Source organism: Pithys albifrons, chromosome 5 (assembly GCF_047495875.1).
Source record: "Pithys albifrons albifrons isolate INPA30051 chromosome 5, PitAlb_v1, whole genome shotgun sequence".
NCBI classification, from domain to species: domain Eukaryota; kingdom Metazoa; phylum Chordata; class Aves; order Passeriformes; family Thamnophilidae; genus Pithys; species Pithys albifrons.
In genome coordinates, this window is record NC_092462.1 from 36,083,900 (window position 1) to 36,106,175 (window position 22,276).

General features: G+C 36.1%; 1 protein-coding gene across 1 annotated transcript in view; it reads left to right on the forward strand.

The window, feature by feature from the left end:
* ANXA10 (annexin A10) overlaps positions 1-21,171 on the forward strand; it is a 29,793-nt gene extending 8,622 nt beyond the window's left edge. Inside the window, exons 2-12 of the mRNA XM_071555169.1 lie at positions 1,299-1,380; positions 3,795-3,889; positions 8,602-8,715; positions 11,577-11,667; positions 12,091-12,170; positions 14,882-14,935; positions 15,060-15,153; positions 16,577-16,672; positions 17,315-17,373; positions 19,452-19,574; positions 20,440-21,171. Of these exons, the coding sequence (XP_071411270.1) occupies positions 1,299-1,380; positions 3,795-3,889; positions 8,602-8,715; positions 11,577-11,667; positions 12,091-12,170; positions 14,882-14,935; positions 15,060-15,153; positions 16,577-16,672; positions 17,315-17,373; positions 19,452-19,574; positions 20,440-20,508 (957 nt within the window). The 3' untranslated portion in view covers positions 20,509-21,171. The remainder of the gene's footprint in view (positions 1-1,298; positions 1,381-3,794; positions 3,890-8,601; positions 8,716-11,576; positions 11,668-12,090; positions 12,171-14,881; positions 14,936-15,059; positions 15,154-16,576; positions 16,673-17,314; positions 17,374-19,451; positions 19,575-20,439) is intronic.
* Positions 21,172-22,276: the final 1,105 nt, after the last annotated feature.

Sequence of the window (22,276 nt, forward strand, 5' to 3'; positions counted from 1 at the left end):
TGCTGAATTAAGGGAGAATAGAGCACATTCAAAAATCCATTAGTGCGCCTGAAAGATTCATCACAAGGGTTGTGTTGCATTTTTTTGTCAAAAATTTACAAGCCTGCAAATCTGTATATTTAAAACTGTCTTTTCTATGATCAGTTCCTCCATTATATTTTTGCAAATATGCATCTATGGAAACTCCTTTTTTAATTTCATCAATTTCATGAATAAAGATATATATTCAGAAATTATTAAAACTTTCCTCCTTTCAGACTGAGAGATTATGCCTACTTTGAAAATCACTTTCACTAACGTTTCATTTCAAGGATTATGCAGGAATCCACCCCCAAAAGGTTATGCCTACTTTGAAAATCACTTTCACAAATATTTCATTCCAAAGATTATGCAGGAATCCACCCTTGAAGCATTCACTAAGTTAATCACTTATGTTGGATTTTAGTGTAAGTATCATAAATGCTGAAAAGATCAGTGATTTTAACTGTTCATTCTGTGGCACCACAAACCTGAATGTGTAAAAGGAAATACTTTGAGATAATTAACCCTTACAGGAACTGAACTTGTTCAAAGCTGATGCAGAGATAAAGAGCCATCACCAGCATTTTAAATAAGATTCAAATAAATGCACAGTTATCCTACCTTTTCTCTCCTCCTCACTGAGACCCTTCTGACCAGCAGAGCTGCTACAAACTCAGTTTCTGAAGCCAATATCTGCAGACCCCTATCCTAGAGATACAATAAGTGCCAAGTCAGGCCCGGTGTACACAGACAATTCCCACACTGACAAAGGAAGATGAGATGGAGCATATCTTAAGGACAAGTCTGCCAATTCATCTTAGATATAAATATATATACATATCAAGATTTTAAAAAATGGCACAATCTCATTGTGTTCTCTATGGCAAATGTTTATCTCCATGTTTCCAAAACTTTTTTTCTCCTCAGCATTTTCCCAATTATTTTATCAGTAAAAAGGCACTAGGTATTGTATGTTCAGTTGTAAAAGTTGGACCTTTTATTTACATTAGGAACAAACTGCAGAGGGATGTCTGTCTACTAGTAAGTATTTCTTTGTGTAAGGGCATGTTACCCTATTAGTATTTTTTTAAAGTAACTCCTTCAAAAATCTGAAATTTCTGTCAGTGTCCTCTTTTCCTCAGTTAGCCACAGACAATTTGTTAATCCCATAAACCAAAGATAATTTAAAGTTATAACTGTTGGTTTTCAAAAGAATTATATATGCAGTGTTATAAATGTTAAATACCTCAATTAAAGTCTGCTTTCTCCTTCAGCAGACACAAGGAACCATTTTTCCTGCTCTGAATTTTAACCCTATTATGGATGCCCAGTTGCTAGGAGGAGCCCTACAGGGAATTAGTGAGTATCTTGACCTATTTTCTTTTTTTCCAGAAAGGTCTCATAAAATAACAAGCATGAGGCAAAATAAAACCACATAAAATTAAAAGTATTGCTATCTATTTTTTGATTCTCCAAGAAATCACACTAAGACATACTGATGATGTCCAAGTAAAGAACATATTTTTACTTACAGGAACTAAGAGATAATTGAGATTAATCTAAAATATATACCAACACTTAAAGTAATAAACACTTCCTTGAGAAAACAAGAAAGCAGAATCTGTATTATGTCACTACAGTGAAGGCCAAGAAATGGAAGGTTTTTAGTTGTAATTTCAACAGTTAGCTATTACCAAGGTCTGGTAAGTCTATTAATCAGTCATCAGGAAATAAAAATAGATGGAACAGAAAGTTTAAAGAATTTATTATCTTTGATTCAGGAGTTGTTTTTACTTTCTGTGTATGTACAAAAAAACCTTTGTTCACCAAAGCATTTTTCCCTGTTCAGATTTTCGTTGTCCTGTTGAACATTGTTGCTATTGCTAAGGGTCAGAATATTGATCTATTTTTCTACTATCTGAAACATTTTCCTTGCATTGAAACTGTTTTCTGTATCAGAAATTTTATACACCTTGGGCTTTTCACAATGTTATACAGCACTAAATCTTTCATTCTGTTTTCAGAATGTGAGGACTCAGACTCAATGTCAAAAGAAGCACGAGCATTAATGATCAAAGAGTATCTGAAGTATCTTTATGACTAAGTTGCCTACAGATGAAATGTTTTAAACATTTTGCTAAACTTCAGTTTAATGCCATGTTGCTAACATGAAAATGCAGAGATGATATTCTTCATTTAATACTATAAATAGAAGTAAATACCTTACTTTTAATCTACCTATCAAAGTAGAGAGAACAAAGCTCTAATTTCAAGGACAATTGGCAAAATAAACATTTCAGCTTCAGTAGAGCTCAAGTCACCATATCCTTTACAGACACTGTCACCCTGAGCCTGAATCTTGCACATGACATTCATTCAGGAGGTTCAGCCACATATCTTGTCCCACTGACACTCAGTGGTATTACAGAAATGAGTAGAGTTATTTACATTTCTAAATATTTCCTGGCTCTGGATCCTGTTTACTTTCGACTTTAGAGACTATGTAAGCTGTGTGGATTCCTGGTGATAATTATTTTCTAAAAAGTAAAAATAAATCCTTCGTACAGTTTCAGTAATCCTTCCATTTTGTAATTTGATGGAAATGAATCAGTGTCTTGCTAAAATTCAATGTCTTGCTAAAAAGCTGGTGTAATTGTGGCTAGATGATACAGCAGGAAGAGAACCAAACCTGCTGTGTAAAGAGCAAATACAGACTTCCAGTGCCAACTTTAAAAAAAGAAAACAAACAAAAACATTCAATGACCAGTTGCATTTATGTCAGAATAGAACCTGACAGTTAAAGATTATATGATCTATATGATTATATGACAGTTAATGACTATATGATCTATTACACCTTACAAAGGTGTAATAGGTACTGAATGTGTATCTGTAACATATTAATATATGCCCATATAACAATGACTGCTAGAAACTTGAGAAATTACCCTGCTCCATTCAGATGGTAGCTGATTCCAGTGCTTCCCAGCCTAATTCATCTGATCATCATAGTCAATTGATTTACACTTGGAGATATATTTATGCCAGAATGTCACTAAAATGTTTGGCCATCTGAAGCTAACAAAAGTCAACTTTTGAGTTGCAAAACCAGTTTTTAAATTCTAAAATAATTTTCTGAATATGCTAATCATCTTTTTCATAAGCAATAAATACTGATTCATTATAGAAGTTTAGCAGTATACTCCAGCCATCAAGCAAATGATCATAGGTAGCCTTCAATAAAATGTCTTTGGAAATGGGGTAAAACACTAAATTTTTTAAAACTCCGTAACCTATTTTATATAGTTCCTCTGAAAATATAGCTAAGTTTTTCAATGAATGGTCTTACTACAATTTGTCATCCCCATAAAAGAGACCTCTTATCCTGAAATGACAATTTAATCAATATGAACAGAGCATACAAGTATGACTTTCAAGGCTCAGCCACAAATCCTGCTACTGGGACTAGTTCTGAATAAATGAAAGCCCCTATCTGTTTTATGGATGCTTTCAAATCCATTGAGCTTGAGAGCGGTGATGATGCATCTGGTAATAACAGACTACTTCGCTTTTTGATGGCATTATGCCAGCAAGTGCAAGATACATAGGCACAGTAAATATAACTGATGTTGGTAAATACCAAGGAGATCTTAGTATGTTGATCTGTTTTTCTGAGAGATTAGTATAATCTTGAACAAAACATGAACAATGACAAATGTAAGTAAATAACAACACATTATTAATTTAGAGTCTGTGTCATGTTTCCTTTACAGGTTGTGAAAAAGATGTGTTGATTGATATCCTAACTCAGCGTTGCAACTCCCAGCGGCTTATGATTGCTGAGGCATACAGGGACATGTATGGCAGGGTATGACACAGTCACTTTATACCTTTTCATTACTTCTTTCTCTCCTGCCTCCAGTGCAGCTGGTCTGCTCTTCTCTCAGGTCAACCACTGAAACCAAAAGCCTCTCAGACAACTGGCTGGCACCAACAGGTTAGCACACAACTTCACTCATTGATACCTCTGACGGTGTCAGGTTGACATTTACACAGCAGAAAACCATAATGTGCCAAACACAAAGTTAAAAACAGACATGCAAAGTTTCTTCTTCTATTGTTCATTCCTCAATATTGACAAAACCAAAAATTCTGAACAAACTTATTTCTTCCTCTGTGTGCTTTTGGTGGTTTCTGAATTACATTTTTCAAGTTTTTGGAATAAATAATACAATCGTATTGTAACCAAAGAAAAACACCATACCAACAGCTACTGGCTTTTTTGTCTTACTCACACGCTGATTAATGTTCTCGTCTTAAGCACTGACATTCTCAGGCTTCATTCCAGGTAATTCCATCCATACACTAAGCACAGTACTCATCTGAGATGCATAATGTTAAATTTATGAATCTTTGAAAAAGTGTTTAAAAACTTTTAAGACATAAAAAGTTAGCCTTTTTTCAAATGTATTTTATCCATCTTTACTGTATATAACAATATAATTTTTGTCACATGAGTTCTTAAACATACACAGAGATGGATATCCTCATTCTATTTCCAGATCTACTATTGCTAATCAACAAGTAATTTTGGGAAAATTGCAATGCCTGCATTTTCCTTAGTTACCGCAGCTATTTAAGGGCAAAAATAATAGCAACACCTTTTGAAAAATTCTTGTGAAATCTAGAGATGAAAAGTGCTGTATGAAAATAGATACTATTGGATTAAATTGACTACACATACCCTTCCTCTAAGAGAAGCCAGACAAACAAAACAAAATCCACTCTTCTTCTTTTGCTGAAGCCCATAAAACTAACGGCTCACTGGAAAATTCCTTGAAGGTCAGTGTCAGCTTGCCATTGAATCGATCAGCGTGAATGAGAACAAAGAGTTTGCACAGATGCTGCCACACCGCCATCAGCCTTGATTAGAGTTAACTAGAAATGGTTCATTCAAAAACTCCACGTGATGTGGCACTGTTACACCACCAGTTTGTTAAGCAGCAGAACAGTGTAGTATTTTCTTTGGGTAGCCAAGAAGTTTTCCAGAGACAATCTTTGTGCCAACTGTATACCAAAAGACCTCAAAATCACTGACCCCTAAATATGCTGAAACACCCACTTACTCTCCTAGAACTGAGATAAAAAGAGCTGGATTTAAGCAGTGTAATGGGTTGATTTTGTGTTGTTACTCATCTCTTGGAGATCTGTTTATTTGGACTGTTAGAAAAAAGCAAACACACAATATTTGTGATATTTTAGATGTAGCCTTGAATAGATGACTATGTTTTAAATAGACCCTAAAAGAACAATTACTGAATCACAGCTATCCACCTTCTAAAGACTGTGGCAATGCTTGAAATCAGTGTACCTAAATGATTAAGACTGTTTTTATACTATGAGATATTTATTAGGTCACCATTACACACACAAACCACACAAGTTCGGGGTTTATCCATGTAACATTCCTCATTGAGTTTTAATTTTACTTATAGAATAGAAAAACACATCAAGCTATCCAAAGGTGTCTGTGACAGTAAAGAACCCAAGCCCATTCTTTCCAAGTGTTCACTTATCTCCTTCATCACTGGACAGTGTTCCTTCTCTACTCCATCCATAGCAGCTGACTGGTTTGTTTTGACCTTTTCTCTAGAGTGTTTCAACTGGACCTATCATTTTAACAAAGGAAAACATTTAAAAGTTCCATATCATATTTCTATCTTTAATTTCTGCCCTCTAATATATGAAGATGACCTAGAGGTAACACATGATATTGCAATGAAGAACTGGCAAATGTTCTGCAGGAATGGAGTTATGATTTACCATATTTCATATTCGTAGAGAACAATTATTGACTTGTTCACCACTGATGCAGTGTTTTTTCTTTTAAAATCAAAAGTAAAAATATAAACAAATAAATACATCCGTATGAAAACATACCAGCTTTAACTTCATACACCTGTTAGCAATATTGAGTAAACATGAAATGCTATAAAGGCAGTGCCCACAGACCTAAAGATCTAGAAGACATGAAAAAAGCCAAAAAAACTCTTCAGTGTTCTTTGTCAGTCTCTAAATCTATGAATAATAGAAGAAGAGACAGTGAAGCAAACTGTTTTCATATACCAACATTGGGCTACAGAAGATTCTGAAACTCATGGAACATACTGCAATAGACCCACAATTTTAATTTAATTTTAATTTAATTCATTACACATTGGGTATAACACAAGATATGTCAAGATACCCTTGACAATTTTCAAAAAAACCCCATTCTGTTCTACCCTTTGCCATGTGGAACCAGGGCTCAGTACAAATTAGCTCTAATGTAGTTCAGAGATTAAATAGAAAGCTGATTTTTTTTGTTTCGCCTGTGATAGCAGACACACGGAAATGGCTTATCCGGTTAGTGCTCCCTGAGGTTCATTTGACTGATACCTCAGAAGTTTGCCATCTTGGGCAGGAAGTGCTGGACAGGATAAATGCATCTTGCCCTGAACAGCAGCAGTTTGTGTGTTTGAAGACAATTTAGCACACACCAGTGATAGCATTTCCCTGAATATGATCTGTCCTAATGGCTATATTACATTGAGCAAATGTGCCATTCAGCAGTCCCAGTTTATGACTGGTAAACACTGCAGGGGCAGAACACACGCAGTGAGCCAACAGCAGCAGTTTTAGCCTTCTCAGTTCAATTCATGGTAAAACTGTTGGTCCAATCCTTTTCCCTCTTAATTTCACTTCAGTCTGCTCAATATGGTAGCCACTATGCCCACTCATTAGACAACACCTTAAAAGGAGAGAAATATAGAAAAAAAAAAAAAAAAGAAAAGAAAGACCTGAACTGGCTGCATGATTCAAACACAGAGAGGAGCTTTAAGATTTCTTCTTACAATTAGCCTTTAAGGATTTCTTATAGCAAAAATGATTAGGAAATTAAAATAATGACAACTTAGAGTTGTCTTTTCTTATTTTTTAATACTTCATTTCCATTAGTTCTGATTACAGGGGTACTTTTTAAAATAGTATCCATTTGTATTATTAATCCATTTTCCCACAGGCTTGTTGTCAGAAGTGAAATCTCTTAAGGAATTAATTTCTGCTCCATGTATGATTTAGTGGTTGTCAAATGCATCCAATCTGCATTCACTGAAGACTGTGTATGTTTCTTCATCATAAATTTAATTTTTCATTTATATATGTTCTCCATCATTGCTACTCTAGCTACTAATTTAATTATATTCAGAAACATATCAATTATACTCAGAAATGTATCAAAACCAAAGTAAAAGCCTGAGAAAGGTGCAGCTCTGAAAACATAATAGTTTTCAGAAAACATGGGAACTGTTTCTGGTACTCCTTTCAGTTCAAACTTACATCAGAACATACCTGATAGCTCTCTAGGGGTGCACACAAAATACTGGGTGGGGGGGGGGGAGAAATTCTTTTCCAGAAACACAAAGAGTAAGCTAATAAGTAAGTTTTTGGCATTTGCAGTGTTTTGAAGGATGCTACCAGGAATGGGGAGGGTGAGGAGGAAACTCTGATCCAGCTACCTGGCAAACAAGAACTGACACACATGAGGAAGAGCAGGGTTACTTAATATTAAACCAGCATCTGTCAAAAGTAATGAATTTAGTTTGAATGTAAAATATACTTAAAATGAAGCACATAACCTGCCAGCAACCCAAAGCAGATATTTTTATGTACTAGGAGCAATACAGATGATTTTTTAAATTATTCCCATGGTAAGCAACATTAAAAAATCCACAAGAAATCCCCTGTGTTCTATGGGATTCCAAAGGTGCTTACCTCCCTTAGATTTGCACAGGGAATATGCCAAGGGAAGATGCAGAAGCTCTGCCACGATATTTAGTTTTCCAAGACTATAAGTGTTGGTACAGAAAAATGAAAAGTGAGCAATTCAGGTCTATATGGACTCTGTAAGGCTGAAGCAGCTACCAGCTAAGAATAAACAAGGCCACAGCTGCTGTTGACTGGTAAAGGAGAAATCACTCCCCAGAAGTTCACACAGTACTTTCTCACGGGACACCAGAGATGTACCTGAAAACAGCCAGGATGAGTTCAGCAAAACATTGGACTTGTGAGATCTGGATTATAACCAAATTGGAGTTTGTAGTTTGATGGTGTGAGGTTTAATTTACCCAATAGAATGTAGCCTTAACCCTATATAAACTGTGTGCAGTGTTTAATAAAGGGCTCTTCACCATAAACCACAATGGCTTATTGACTGAAGTCCTTCCTCCACTTAAATTGTTTACTTTATATAAGTAGTAGTTGAACTTAAAATTTTGCATTTTCTTCTGTATTATATTGAGCAGAAAACCAACAATCCATTGTGGTCTACTGTCTTATGCATCTATTCCTATCTTACCCATACTTAGTAGAACAAACGGGTACTATTTAAAAGATTTTTTTTACTTAATCTTAGCCAGAATTCATCTTTGACAGTTCAGCTTTATTCATTTACTGAGAAAACCACTAATAATTTTTAAGCTGTCATAATAAAGTACAATTATTGAAATAATCCTCCCAATATGGTTTCTTTTCCTTTTCAAGGACCTGATAACAGACCTAAAAGAGAATCTCTCTCATCACTTCAAAGAAGTCATGGTTGGCTTGATGTATCCACCTGCCTCCTATGATGCCCATGAGCTCTGGCATGCCTTGAAGGTAGTTGTCAAATTCAGAAATGTTTAAAGTTGCAGTTACTAATTAGAGTACTGAACATATGTTAAATTAATTTTTTTGACATTGAATTGGTCAGCTGCTAGAAATTAGTACACTGGAGTAGAATATTATCACAGAGTATACTAGGTCCTCAGAAATACAGTGCTATATGAAGTATTGGCATCCTAAAACTAGCAGAAATAATATTCTAGTAATGTAAAAAATAGAACCCACTTAACATCCATGGTAAAGTCAGGGTACAAAGAAATATTTATACATGCAGATGTAAGGCCCTGTTCCTGCAAGTGTTTGTGTATGCTACAAATGAAATTTATTTGCACACCGAGTGCCATGCACTAAGACTCCACTTCTGAAAAGACTCATACTTCTTTAGCAGAACATGTTGTTGCATAGACATTTACAAATTACTCTGTGACAAAGCAATGATCACTCCAGTCAAACTGAACTGATTGCCCATTTTGAAGCAAATATCTTCTTTTCTTCCCAGGAACTGAGACTGTGCTCCTTACACAACTGAAGCTTTGAAACAAACAAAAATATTTTTTTCACATATCATGTAATTAAATGGTGAAATTCATTCCCACAGGGCATTGTGGAGGGCAAAAGCACAAATCAGGTCATAAAGGACTTCAATAATCTATTTGAAAACAGGTTCACTGTCAGCTATTAAAAATAATCCTTCTAAGGAAATTCCTGAATTGCCCATTCCTGAAAGATAGGAAGGTATATCAGAGTACAACATTGCTTTCCTTTTCTTTCCATGAATATTTGCTACTGTCTGCTGTCACAAATAAGGCACAAATTATATGACTTTGAGTAAGATGATCTATCTTGCCAATTTTGAGAATCCTTTAAAAAAAAAGTATTACCTTCTTCAGATGCTTATATAAATGCACTTTTTAGAGCTACTGAAATGTTTTTATTACAGTTAGAATTAAAAGAATGATGAAGGATCACTGGTAACAATGGAATCATGTCCATTTTACCAACATTACTGACAGGATTGCTAAACTTTTCTTTTTCTAAATGTGGTTCAAAGTTGAACTTATAGTATTTTATCTTCATCTGGATTCATATGGCCAAAGTAAAAAGGCCATATGTATCTACAGGTTCAGGCTTGATGTGTTTACCCATTATCCCAAATGCAGAATATTCACCAACACTATTTATGTGCATATCACAAGCAGCATATGCACTGCATCTTACGTGAATTCAAGTTTAAAAACTCCTTAAAACCTGGGGGGAAATACAGTGATTTGCAGAACTAAATGTATGGCCACGATGCTTTTTCTTAAATACCAAGTTCTATGCTAGACAATTACATACCGTAGCATTCCTCAATAGATTTTTTTAAAAGGAAGGAAGGAAGGAAGGAAGGAAGGAAGGAAGGAAGGAAGGAAGGAAGGAAGGAAGGAAGGAAGGAAGGAAGGAAGGAAGGAAGGAAGGAAGGAAGGAAGGAAGGAAGGAAGGAAGGAAGGAAGGAAGGAAGGAAGGAAGGAAGGAAGGAAGGAAGGAAGGAAGGAAGGAAGGAAGGAAGGAAGGAAGGAAGGAAGGAAGGAAGGAAGGAAGGAAGGAAGGAAGGAAGGAAGGAAGGAAGGAAGGAAGGAAGGAAGGAAGGAAGGAAGGAAGGAAGGAAGGAAGGAAGGAAGGAAGGAAGGAAGGAAGGAAGGAAGGAAGGAAGGAAGGAAGGAAGGAAGGAAGGAAGGAAGGAAGGAAGGAAGGAAGGAAGGAAGGAAGGAAGGAAGGAAGGAAGGAAGGAAGGAAGGAAGGAAGGAAGGAAGGAAGGAAGGAAGGAAGGAAGGAAGGAAGGAAGGAAGGAAGGAAGGAAGGAAGGAAGGAAGGAAGGAAGGAAGGAAGGAAGGAAGGAAGGAAGGAAGGAAGGAAGGAAGGAAGGAAGGAAGGAAGGAAGGAAGGAAGGAAGGAAGGAAGGAAGGAAGGAAGGAAGGAAGGAAGGAAGGAAGGAAGGAAGGAAGGAAGGAAGGAAGGAAGGAAGGAAGGAAGGAAGGAAGGAAGGAAGGAAGGAAGGAAGGAAGGAAGGAAGGAAGGAAGGAAGGAAGGAAGGAAGGAAGGAAGGAAGGAAGGAAGGAAGGAAGGAAGGAAGGAAGGAAGGAAGGAAGGAAGGAAGGAAGGAAGGAAGGAAGGAAGGAAGGAAGGAAGGAAGGAAGGAAGGAAGGAAGGAAGGAAGGAAGGAAGGAAGGAAGGAAGGAAGGAAGGAAGAAGAAAGAAAGAAAGAAAGAAAGAAGAAAGAAAGAAAGAAAGAAAGAAAGAAAGAAAGAAAGAAAGAAAGAAAGAAAGAAAGAAAGAAAGAAAGAAAGAAAGAAAGAAAGAAAGAAAGAAAGAAAGAAAGAAAGAAAGAAAGAAAAAGAAAGAAAGAAAGAAAAGAAAGAAAGAAAGAAAGAAAGAAAGAAAGAAAGAAAGAAAGAAAGAAAGAAAGAAAGAAAGAAAGAAAGAAAAGAAAGAAAGAAAGAAAGAAAGAAAGAAAGAAAGAAAGAAGACAAACATAATAGCTGTTCTAATGTCCACTTCAGAACACTTGTTGGGGATGTATGCTCAATCTCTGAATCTGATTTCTTTCAACGAATCCTAAATTCTTACTAAAGCTCTAAAATTATTCCATTATGTTTCCATCAACACTAGTTTTGCTTCATTCCCCACTTGCTAATGTATGTGTTGAAATTCAGATTAAGTAGAAATATATTTGAAATACATCATTTTACCATTAAAGTACAGTCGGCACTGCTCCAGCAGAAACTGCTATTCTTTTCTTGCTTCTGATTGCTTTCTTCTAAAAACAGTAGTTTCCACTATACGACATCTTTTAATATTTACTTCTCTCCACACAGGGAGTAGACACAGAAGAAAACTGCCTAATTGACATATTAGCCTCAAGATCAAACATGGAGATCTTCCAGATGAAAGAAGCCTACCTAATGCGTAATGTTTTTTAACAAGAGCACAGTAGCAGTTGTATCATGTGTGCTCTGGGTGTATCTGCACACATGGAGCAACAGAACCACAAAAATGACTTCTCAATAGTGACTGGTTCCCTTTCCTGTTCCCTCCCCTAATTACATACCAAAGGCTGAAGCAACGTGGGTGAGTGGACAGATGAGTGGGAAGAGCAGCTGAGGGCCCCCAGCAGGGCCAGAAAAAGCACCAGCCCCATGGCCAGGTGCATTGAGAACCTGCCCAGGTTACAGTTGAAGAAACACTATAGAAAATGGACAAGTATTTGAATCCTATTTATTTATCCTTATTTGAATCCTATGTATTTACTCTTTGTTTAATAATCTTCATTTGTACTAAGCAGAGCATGTTCATTTGTAATTTACATTGTACGTTTTTGGTTTAACCTAGAATATAATAATGATCTTCAACAAGATATTGATTCTGAGACTTCAGGTCACTTCAGAGATACACTCATGAACCTTGCTCAGGTAATGTAAAAACAAGTAGTATGATTTAGATTTCTAAAAAATTCATAATGACTTTTGATACTATTTGAGAAGTCTTAAATTTTAATGTGACTGTATTAAAGCTAGTTCAATAGGGCTACACTTTCAAACAAGAGAAGGGGGAAAATCAGATGAGGAAGAGTCATCTACTCAGATTTTGGCTATCAGATAGAGACAAAGGTTAATGGTTATTTTACAAAGTCCCCTGATTATTCAGCTGCTGATCCTCTGCTGCATCTGCCACATCTCAAAAGGAGTCTACTTGCATGGACAAATGACACTGTAATTATTAAAACTCTTGTTTTCTCCATTATTAAAATATATCATAATCCAGTTGAAACATTATGTGAAAATGGAGATATATCCACATTTGACTAAGAAATAAAGTAATAAAGTGTTCTCCACTTTAAACATGATGCTTTTTACCATGTGCTAATGCATATGCTAAATCACAGCATGTTTGCACAAAGGCAACCAAAGTGTCACTATGATACACCAACTTTTGCAGTTTTACCAGGTTTTAGTTTTATACAACAAAGTGATCATCCTTATCAGATTATAAACTTCCATTCCCACTGTAATCACTGTGTTCATTATCTTAAAAATCTTTCATACACAAATAATGACAAAAACAAATAATGACAAAAGCCCTGTCAGGATATAACAGATACATTAAGGTATATCCCCTATTCTTATATATGCATGTCTGGGGAAAAAGTTCCTACTGAGATTTGAAATAGCAGCAGGCTGCACTGAGTACAAAGAGCAGTTCTGTCAGATGTAGAAGCTATAAACAGAACTTTTTTCCTCATGTTGGATTTTTTTTCCCTAATAATGAAAATACTTCCTTGCTTAAAAATTAAAAGCTTGAGGTTAAGCAACCTCACTTCTCATCTTTACTAAAACCATGGGACAGATTTTACCCATCAAACAAACTAAATTTAAAATAATCTGAGATTACACATTATTAGTCCTTATTTTTTGAAACCTCAAATATTGATAAAGTGGCCTGAAATCATCAACTTCTTAGCTAATAAGATCTGCTATTTTTCACAAGATACAGAAGAGCTGCAGGAAATTTCAACTTTACTCATTTAAACTGTATACTTTTAAAGATGGTTAGTTGAAGTACCCATGTCTGGATATGATCTTGCATTAAAACTCAGTGATATTAAAATATATCCTTTCTAGTTCCTTTACCATGCAATTTACAGAAGATTATTCTACAGCAACATTCTCATGCATCCTCTAATGCTTTTTTCAGAAATGCTTTGCTTTGACTTCTATTAAACCTTGAGAAACATGTCTGACAATGGATAGAAGTAAATGTGCTCCACATATGGAGAGCAAACTATTCAATTGTTGTAGTGTTGCATTTACAGTTTTCATGTCCAACCTGGGGAATATTAGAAGTTACAGTTTATAGTCCTTCTTAAAGAAATTAATCGTTACAAATTCAGGCTAATATTCTAGTCTGGGACAAATTTTATTCTAATTCCCTTTTTTGAAATATAACTTTCTACAGTGTAAAACATAATCATACAAATGTTACTGGGGAAAGTGGTCATTTGACTCATGTAGAATATTATTTAAGTTATTTTATTGTTCTTTGTTTCCTGTGTTTTCTTGTGTATGTAACTTTATGCAATCATTCCATCAAAATTTACTTCAAGTGATATATGTTATTACTAGGAATTTCACTGCATGAAATTCTTACCATTTAATTAAAAGATAAATTAATATTTTTTAAAAGAAAGAGATACTAATAAGTCATTCTTCAAGCTAACAGCCAATACACAATTTTAATCCTCCCTTTCACATATAGGGTCAAATGACTGTAAATTTTAAAATAAATTACTTCAAACACATATTATTAAGGCAGTGTTTATATGAGCTTGAGATTGCTAAGAGTTCTGTAACCAAAGCTGATTTGTATCCTTGCAAGATGGCTATGGTTAAAAAAGTAATTCCAATAGTTGTGTTCTCCTCTTTTTTCCGACAGCTATATCATTCAGTTCACCGTGTGTTTACTAAAGAATTTAACTTGATTTGTGTAACTGAAAAGTATTAAATGCATGACAAAATTAGAAGTATTCTTCTGTGTTTTGTGTATCAATGTTGTCAAACAATTGCCTAGTCTTAGTTCTTCATTTCAGACAATGATTATGAGCAAGCAAAATTTCCATTATTTGATGAGCTTTCTCCTATGGTTTGTGCAATGTGGAAAAAAAATTGAGAAAATATACTTCTGGTAATATGCATATTGATTAGAACTAATCAGTGAATGGCAAATGTTACTCTTATTGGTCTTTTCCCCTCAGTTACACATTCTAGTAAGCAATAGAATACCCATAATTCTGAAAATGGTGGTGGGATGATGGTGGTCAAGCAAACACTTACTTAAATGGGACTAAGAATGGGATAGGTTTATCCACTTCCGCCATTTTTCACACTCACACGACTGTTTGTCATTCCAGAATTCCCCTTATTAAAGAAAAGGAAGACATAACATGACAAAGATATTTTCTACATTTGCAAATTCAACCATGGACTATATTTATCCAATCTAAAAGCCTATATATATATATGTTATCTCAAGAAATCCAACATAGCTTCATATAGAGAGAACTTTATATTCTCACAGTGGTTTAGGATTTGACTTCTGAAGAAAATGTGTTTGGTTTTTTCCCCAGGGAACAAGGATGGAAGGCTATGCAGATCCTTCTACAGCTGCTCAGGATGCAATGGTAAATATGCTCATATGTGTACTTCTCAAACATTAAAAAAAAGAAAATACAAATGTTGAAAAGTGATTTAGGACTTACTTAAAACATTTTGCATGGCTTTTTTTTCCTTTTTCTGGTATTTTAGATTCTATGGGAAGCATGTCAGCAGAAAACAGGCGAACACAAAAACATGCTGCAAATGATTCTCTGCAACAGAAGCCACCAGCAGTTGTGGATGGGTAATCCAGCAGTTCAGCTGTTTAAACAGAGAGGAAAGGAAAAATCTGACTTGCTAATAAAGCCATGCTTTGCATACCAAGACACTCACTATGCAGCAGGGTATTAGCCTGAAACCTAAGTGTGAACTGTTGGAGCTCTCAGACTCCCACTGATGTTAATGGGATTTTGGAAGTAAAGCAAAACTGAACTTTGCCTGATACTACTGACAGCTGTAGACAGAACAGGCAGGCACCAGGATGCCTAATAACAGAGGGAAGAAGGCATGACTAAAGAAAGGCAAATGTTATGGCTGCACAGAGTTTACACATGACACAACAGGATGAGGTAGATTTTTCTTAATGATTTACTTCATTTTCCCTAAGTAGGTCTTAGGAGGGGAAACAACTCAGCAGATGGGGATGGAGTATTTTTAACACACATGGATGTGAAAAAACATTGCTGCATTGAAGCTTTTCCCTGGAACTTTCAAAGAAGTTTCTGATGGGAGCACTTTAGTGTCCACAATTGCTCTTCTGTAATAAAATACACACAGAAACATAAGGGCCATTTTTATTTAAAAGAGAAAATCAGACATAATTGCAGATTGCAAGGAATTCATGTGAGCTCATTCAGATCTTCCACTGTAGGAAAGAAACCTGTTGTATCTGTTTGGTGACAAGTTTAAGTTTTTGCTCTGCAGTGGAAAAACTGTCTGGTGACAAGTTTATCACTGTGTAGCCAGACGGATTTCTTATGTCAACTCCTAACAGTAGCTTAGAATTACTTTGCTATCACGGATCAACAAATTCATTCAGCCGATGTTGACAGGATTAACATAATGTAGCACACCTGCTTATGTTCTGCTGTCTTCCTGAGATTTGAGGGCTCTGTCTGTACTGTAGTCCTCTACAAGTTTTGTACTAAGCAGTGAACCGAAAATTTCCTCTCTCTCTAAAGGAGGAAGAACTCCTTGTGTATTTGTATGCCTGCATACCTGCATTATGCAGAGTGCCCATGCCCACATACCGACATGTTACGTCTCATGCCAGCCACAGCTTCTTGTGACTCTTTGGCCAGTTTTAGCCAAGCTGAACAAGGAAGTTGCCTTAATGACATGACATTGTTACACGTTTCATAAACAGATGTTGCTAGATAGGGAATGTATTAAAGCTTCCAGTGAAACAGAGGCTGTGGCATGCATTCATTTTATACTGTAGACTGAAGAACCATGGGAGAGACTCTCCTGGAAGCCATTTCAGGTTACTCATTTATATTGCTTTACCTGGGGAATATAAACATAATGAAACAACTGAGAATATAAGGTTAAAAAAATAAACTCAATTGTTATAGTACCGGGGGAAGCAACAAACTGAAAAAAAAGGCAAATTGATCATTATTAATGAACTAGAATGAAACAGGCTTGCTTTTCCTCCCCCTCTCAAGTTTTCCAGGAGTTCCAAAATATCTCTGGGCAAGACATAGTAGATGCCATTAATGAATGTTACGATGGATACTTTCAAGAATTACTGGTTGCAATAGGTAATGTAAGGATATTATTTTTACTAGCAGTAATCTCTAAATAAATATCTAGCATGTTATCTCTTATGCATCAAGAATATTATTTTTCTGGTATTTTTATCGAGTTTAACCTCCTATATTGTGCAATTAAATTTTCAGACATAATTTTACCTACTTTTCCATGCTTGTTTAAATCTCAAAATTCACCCACGCAGCACTAGCTTCTGACTGACCAGAACTAGTATCTATCTGTTCTTTATTTTGTAACAAATTTTGTGTGATCAATCATAACTGCATTTCCAGCTGATTTTACCCATGTTAAATAACCGGAAACGTTTTCAGGATTTTGGTGGTATGTAAACAGATTTCATCCTTTATGTGACTTTGTTCCTCATTTATAGAATAAAGCTAATAATATTTCTACAAAGAAGTCATATGAGTGTATTCCCTCATATGTAATATCCTCTTTGATACAACAGCAATGTGGACCCACCCAAAATAAGTACTATACTTTTAAAATTATAAATACAGTTATGTTAGTGAATATTGGTAGCTTAATTTTAAGATGAGGCATGTACAGCACTACTCAGCCTTGCATTTCAAACCAAAAGGAGTTGTTTTATAATAATCTTTTGTTTACCTGTTGCCACTCTTCCCTCCTAGTTCTCTGTATTCGTGACAAGCCTTCATACTTTGCTTACAGGCTTTACAATGCAATCCATGTAAGTAGCCATTCTTCTTCACATGTCATAAAAATCAGATTTCCTTTTTTTGCTTGTTTGATTATTCTTAAACAAGTACTTACAAATGAGTCTATTCAATATTTAAGGTGTGACTGCATGTTTTAAAACTGTTGATACCTACATAAATTTCAAAGCAGTAGTGCCTAAGCTACAGTTAGCATTAGTAAAAGGTTAAATATTTAGATACCTTAAAACAGTATCTGTCTGGCAACTTTGTCGACTTATTTTTTATTGAACACATTTCTTTTCTATGGATGATATCTCCCCCTGCTGTGTAGAACTCAATATGCACTTTTTCTATGATGCAATTTTTTGTCTCTAGAGATTTAATAAGTATTGCTAAAAAATTAAATACTAAATTAGTGTTACATAAAGACAAATTGTCATATTTTCTTGTGGGGCTCCATGCAGGTTCTTTTATTTTTTGTGTAAGTGCTAACATACTGAAATAAATTAGTGCCAGGGAGAAATGTGGGTAAATGCAAAGAAACACTTAAAAATTCCTCTTGCTAGGGAGGAATGTCACTGAAGACACTTTCTTTTGCTTTTCATTCATTAGTGAAAATAATGATGTATTATGATATATAAAAACTAAAGTATAATCTTCTAAACCTAATCTTTTAAGTGTAATCTTTAGAAGATGGTCATAAGAGCTAGCCATGAGTAGAGGTCACCTTAGAGCAGAAATGGCACAGATAGGAATTCCAAGCCAGAACCATCAAACAAAACCTGTAACCAGCACTTCAAAAGTGCCCCAGTATCCTCTGCCGGATGCGGCCACTGCTATCGAATGTTTCAGCTAAAACCACAACTATGGCAGCAAAGAACCAAGAAAAATCCCAGGGGCTGAAAGAAAGAGGCAGTATTTTGTTGAGTGGTCAAAAGAAGATTCTGGCACATAACACAAAAAAAGGTTTGCTGAAAGTACCAGTAAATACCAACTATCAGGAAAAGTGGTATATTTCAATGTTATGTATCAAGACTGTTTTTCAAGTTAAAACCCCGTTTTAAATTTCAAGGAATATCACACAGATAGTTCTCTTCTATATTATATTCAGACAATGTATGTGATGCAGGAAGAAGTTTTTAGTTATTAAGAATAAACATCTACTTTTTTTATTTGATATTTTACTGTAATTTATCAGTGTTTTAATGAACACAGAAAATTGTCAAAAGAAATGTAGGAATTCAAACTAGTGTCTAGTTTTCCCATAATGGACAAAAAGATTTTTATACATCCATTTACAATACAACACAGTAAAACTTACCCAGGATTCTAATGCTTGAAATCATAGTCCATAATGGTTTATAATAAAGATTTTAATCTAGCCACCAAATATGTATTATATTTTCTACATGCAGCTTTTTAACACAGTTCATTGCTTGTTTTATGGAGAACAAGATTTCACTATCAGTGACTAGTTGATAACATTACAATTTCACTTTAAAGAATCTGAATTGGTCATCCGTCATACCAGCCCTAAACCTGTTTTGACTACTTTGCCACTAGATGTCCTCATTCTCCACTCAATTACAACATGAAAATTTATTTAGAAATGGTAAAAATAAAACTGTCTGAACACATTATGTAAATTCTAAAACAATGGCTAAAAATCTCACTGAATTCACATGCAGCAGCAGTTCTTGCAAAACACATTATTGACTTCAGCATGGTTTGAATGGACTCTATAATATAATGAGTCACAGCTGCCACCCACAAACTGAATTCCTAAGATACTGACAAAAGATCATCAGATTTTCCTTTTTTAAAGTTTCGACGTATGGATAAAACACTGGAATGTGGGGACTCCCTGTTATTTAGTAACATGAATTCTATCATTTGAGCACATGAAAACTCTATAGGATAAAACCCTTGAATGCTTAGACTCCTTTAAAGTCTAGGACACCTTTATGGGTACAACTTAAGTATCCTATATACCTACATTCCCTACATGGATATATCTTTACCTATTAAACATTAATATGAGGATATACAGATAGGCAAACACATATTGCCCAACTGTCAAGTTTCCTCTCATCTTCTCTTTTCATTTTAGGACTTTGGGTTTCACAATAAAACAGTTATTAGGATTCTCATTGCCAGGAGTGAGATTGACTTGATGAATATACGACAGCGATACAAAGAGAGATATGGGAAATCACTCTTCCATGACATTAAAGTAAGTTTTGGCAAACTTTTGCATATATTCAGCACTAGCAAAACACGGACTGTGCAAAGTCCTACCAGAAAAATACAAAGGGCTAATCTCTGTTTAACTACTCGGTTTAAAACAAAACAAAACAAAACAAAAAACTAAAAACCAAAATCAAACAAAAAAACTAAAAAGCCAAACCTAAGCAAAAATCTCCAAGCACATAAAAACCTCAAAACCATGTATAAAAACAACAGGGAATTTTCAGTGCCTCAGTTTGACTTCAGTAAGCAAGCAGAACTCTCAACTCACTTCCTCTCTGTGATTTTGTCCCTCCCCAATGCAAAAGGAATGTATAAACAGGGCAGGACAGTGTATGCTGAGGAATAGTTTGCATGAATGGTTCTACACTAATTGATAATATCTTATTTCATGCTGTTCTGCAAGGTTAGGCTGATACTACTTTTGTGCAAAACTGAAATAAATATCTGGTTTTATTCTTGTGCTTAGATAGTACTCTTGTTCTATATCGTAAAACAAAGTTTGAGATTGCTCAATTGTACAAAAAACTGACTCTTGGTAAGACACTTTGCTTTTTTTACATCACTCTAATCCAACTGCAAGATGCACAGCAACTTTAAGAAATTGCTCACAATTTTTTGGTAGCGAACTTGAGAAGTAATAAACAGATTTGATCCACCCTTGTTTCTAAGTGCCCAAGCAACCAAAGGCCAAGGTATGTGAAATTAAAATAATCTTGGCCTATAATCCTTATGAAAACAGTGTAATATCTTACAAAACCTTATAACAGTCTAGTCCTTATCACTCACCAAGAGAAGAAAAATTCAGAAAATGTATAGTCACAGAAATGTTGATTTTTTTTTTCTTGCAGCATTTTGCTTCAGGACATTATGAGAGGGCTTTACTTGCTATCTGTTCTGGTGATGCAGAAGATTATTAAGTAAGAAGATGAAGTTTGAAGACTGTGCTAATCTATTTTAAATAGAAATTGAAGCTATACATTTTGCACTACTTGTAAGAAATCCTACCTTACAAAACAGAAAAGCAAAATCAGTACTATACATTTGCTAATATTAAATCTTTCTTGAGAGAGAAAAAAAATGTTAGCAGGAACCTGGGTTTACTCCTAGTTCTAATTAATATTTCTGGGTTTATTATTAATGTAAATTAATGAAGCAAGTGGCAAAATGTCACAACATGCTAAACATTTGTCAACAGGCTCTGAAAGAACCTATTCACTTACACACTGGAGCAAGAAAAAATATTTTGCTTTATTTACTTTTAGCAGCGGGTTTTCTTCCTTTAAGTATTTTTTTTTCTTTCCTGCTTTTTAAAAGTCATAATTTAAGCTTTTGAACATTATCGTTTTAGTTACTACCAAACTAAGCATCTGCCCCAGTCTGTTCCCAGTCACTCACCAGAATTCTCTTTCATTTAGCCCACATACTTAATGGCATTTCCCCTATTCTGTTTGAAACAAAAGAAAAAATTGGAATCAAGAACCCAAACCACTTGATTCAGTGCCACACACTGGAAAATCCTGCAAGATAAAACATTACTTAGCTTTGAGCAAAGTTCCGGATTATTAAACTCTGAATGTCATTTGTGCCTATTTCATTTTAATCATTGATTGAGTATGGACCTTCAGAGCACGGAGGTGTATCTAGGATGGCCTGGGTGCTTTAATTCAGGAGTTGCCTCCCACCAGGTAGGACTGCGGCTGCCCGAGCGGCTGCACAGCCGGACAACACCGGGGGACAGCAGCGGCACCCCGGGCAGGACAGGAGAGGCGGCAGAGCCCACACTCCGGTCCCTCTGCCATAGGAAAACGCTGCTTTTAAATAGCACGAGTCTATTCAGGGCAGCCCGTCCATGGGACTTCCCGGCTGCTCTGCATGTGCCTCCTGTCAGCGTCTTACAGAAGTGAGGGAAATTAGCTCACTTGGTTAAAACTTGGCTGTAATAATGCCAAGGTCATGGGTTCAATGCCATGTATGGGCCATTGACTTAAGAGTTGGACTCGATGATCCTTGTAGGTCCCTTCCAACTCAGAATAGTCTGTGATTCTGTGAAAGTGTGGTAATCCTGAAATTACCTACCCCTGGCTTTCCTCCCGCAGCCACAAGGTGTCCGACTGGACACAGCCGTTCTGGATGATTGTACACGGGCAGCTTGTGCAGGTGCAGCTCAGTGACACTGAATAAAGCGCTGCCACAGAAACCCGCACATACGGGGTTGTGCCGCTCGCTCCGGTCCCCTCAGCCCACGGTGGGACTAACGCTACACACAGCGGTGTCTGGCTTCTTGGCAAATACTGACTTCAGGCTACAGCTCTATCGATTGATAATAAACTTATAATTTCATTCGAGCCCCTCTTGAGTTTGCGTCATTATAAAACAGTTGGGGCGGATAATGTAATTGCTAAGCCTGAACTCTGGGGGAACGGTTATGGGGGTGGAGGGGAGGGGGAACAACCAAGGAGAGCGAGCTGGTCACTGCCCAGTTTCCCAGCACTGAGACAATCATAATCCGAAGTTGTGTTCTGCTTTTGCAGGCAGCTCGCACAGCCGCTCGGGGCACTGCGATGCCTCTGCTTTATCAAACTCTGCAGCCCGGACAGCCCCCGCCGGGCCCGCAGTGCCGCGCGCGCGCACAGCCCGGCTCGGGGCGGGAGCACCGCCCACAGCCCGGCACGGCACAGCATGGCG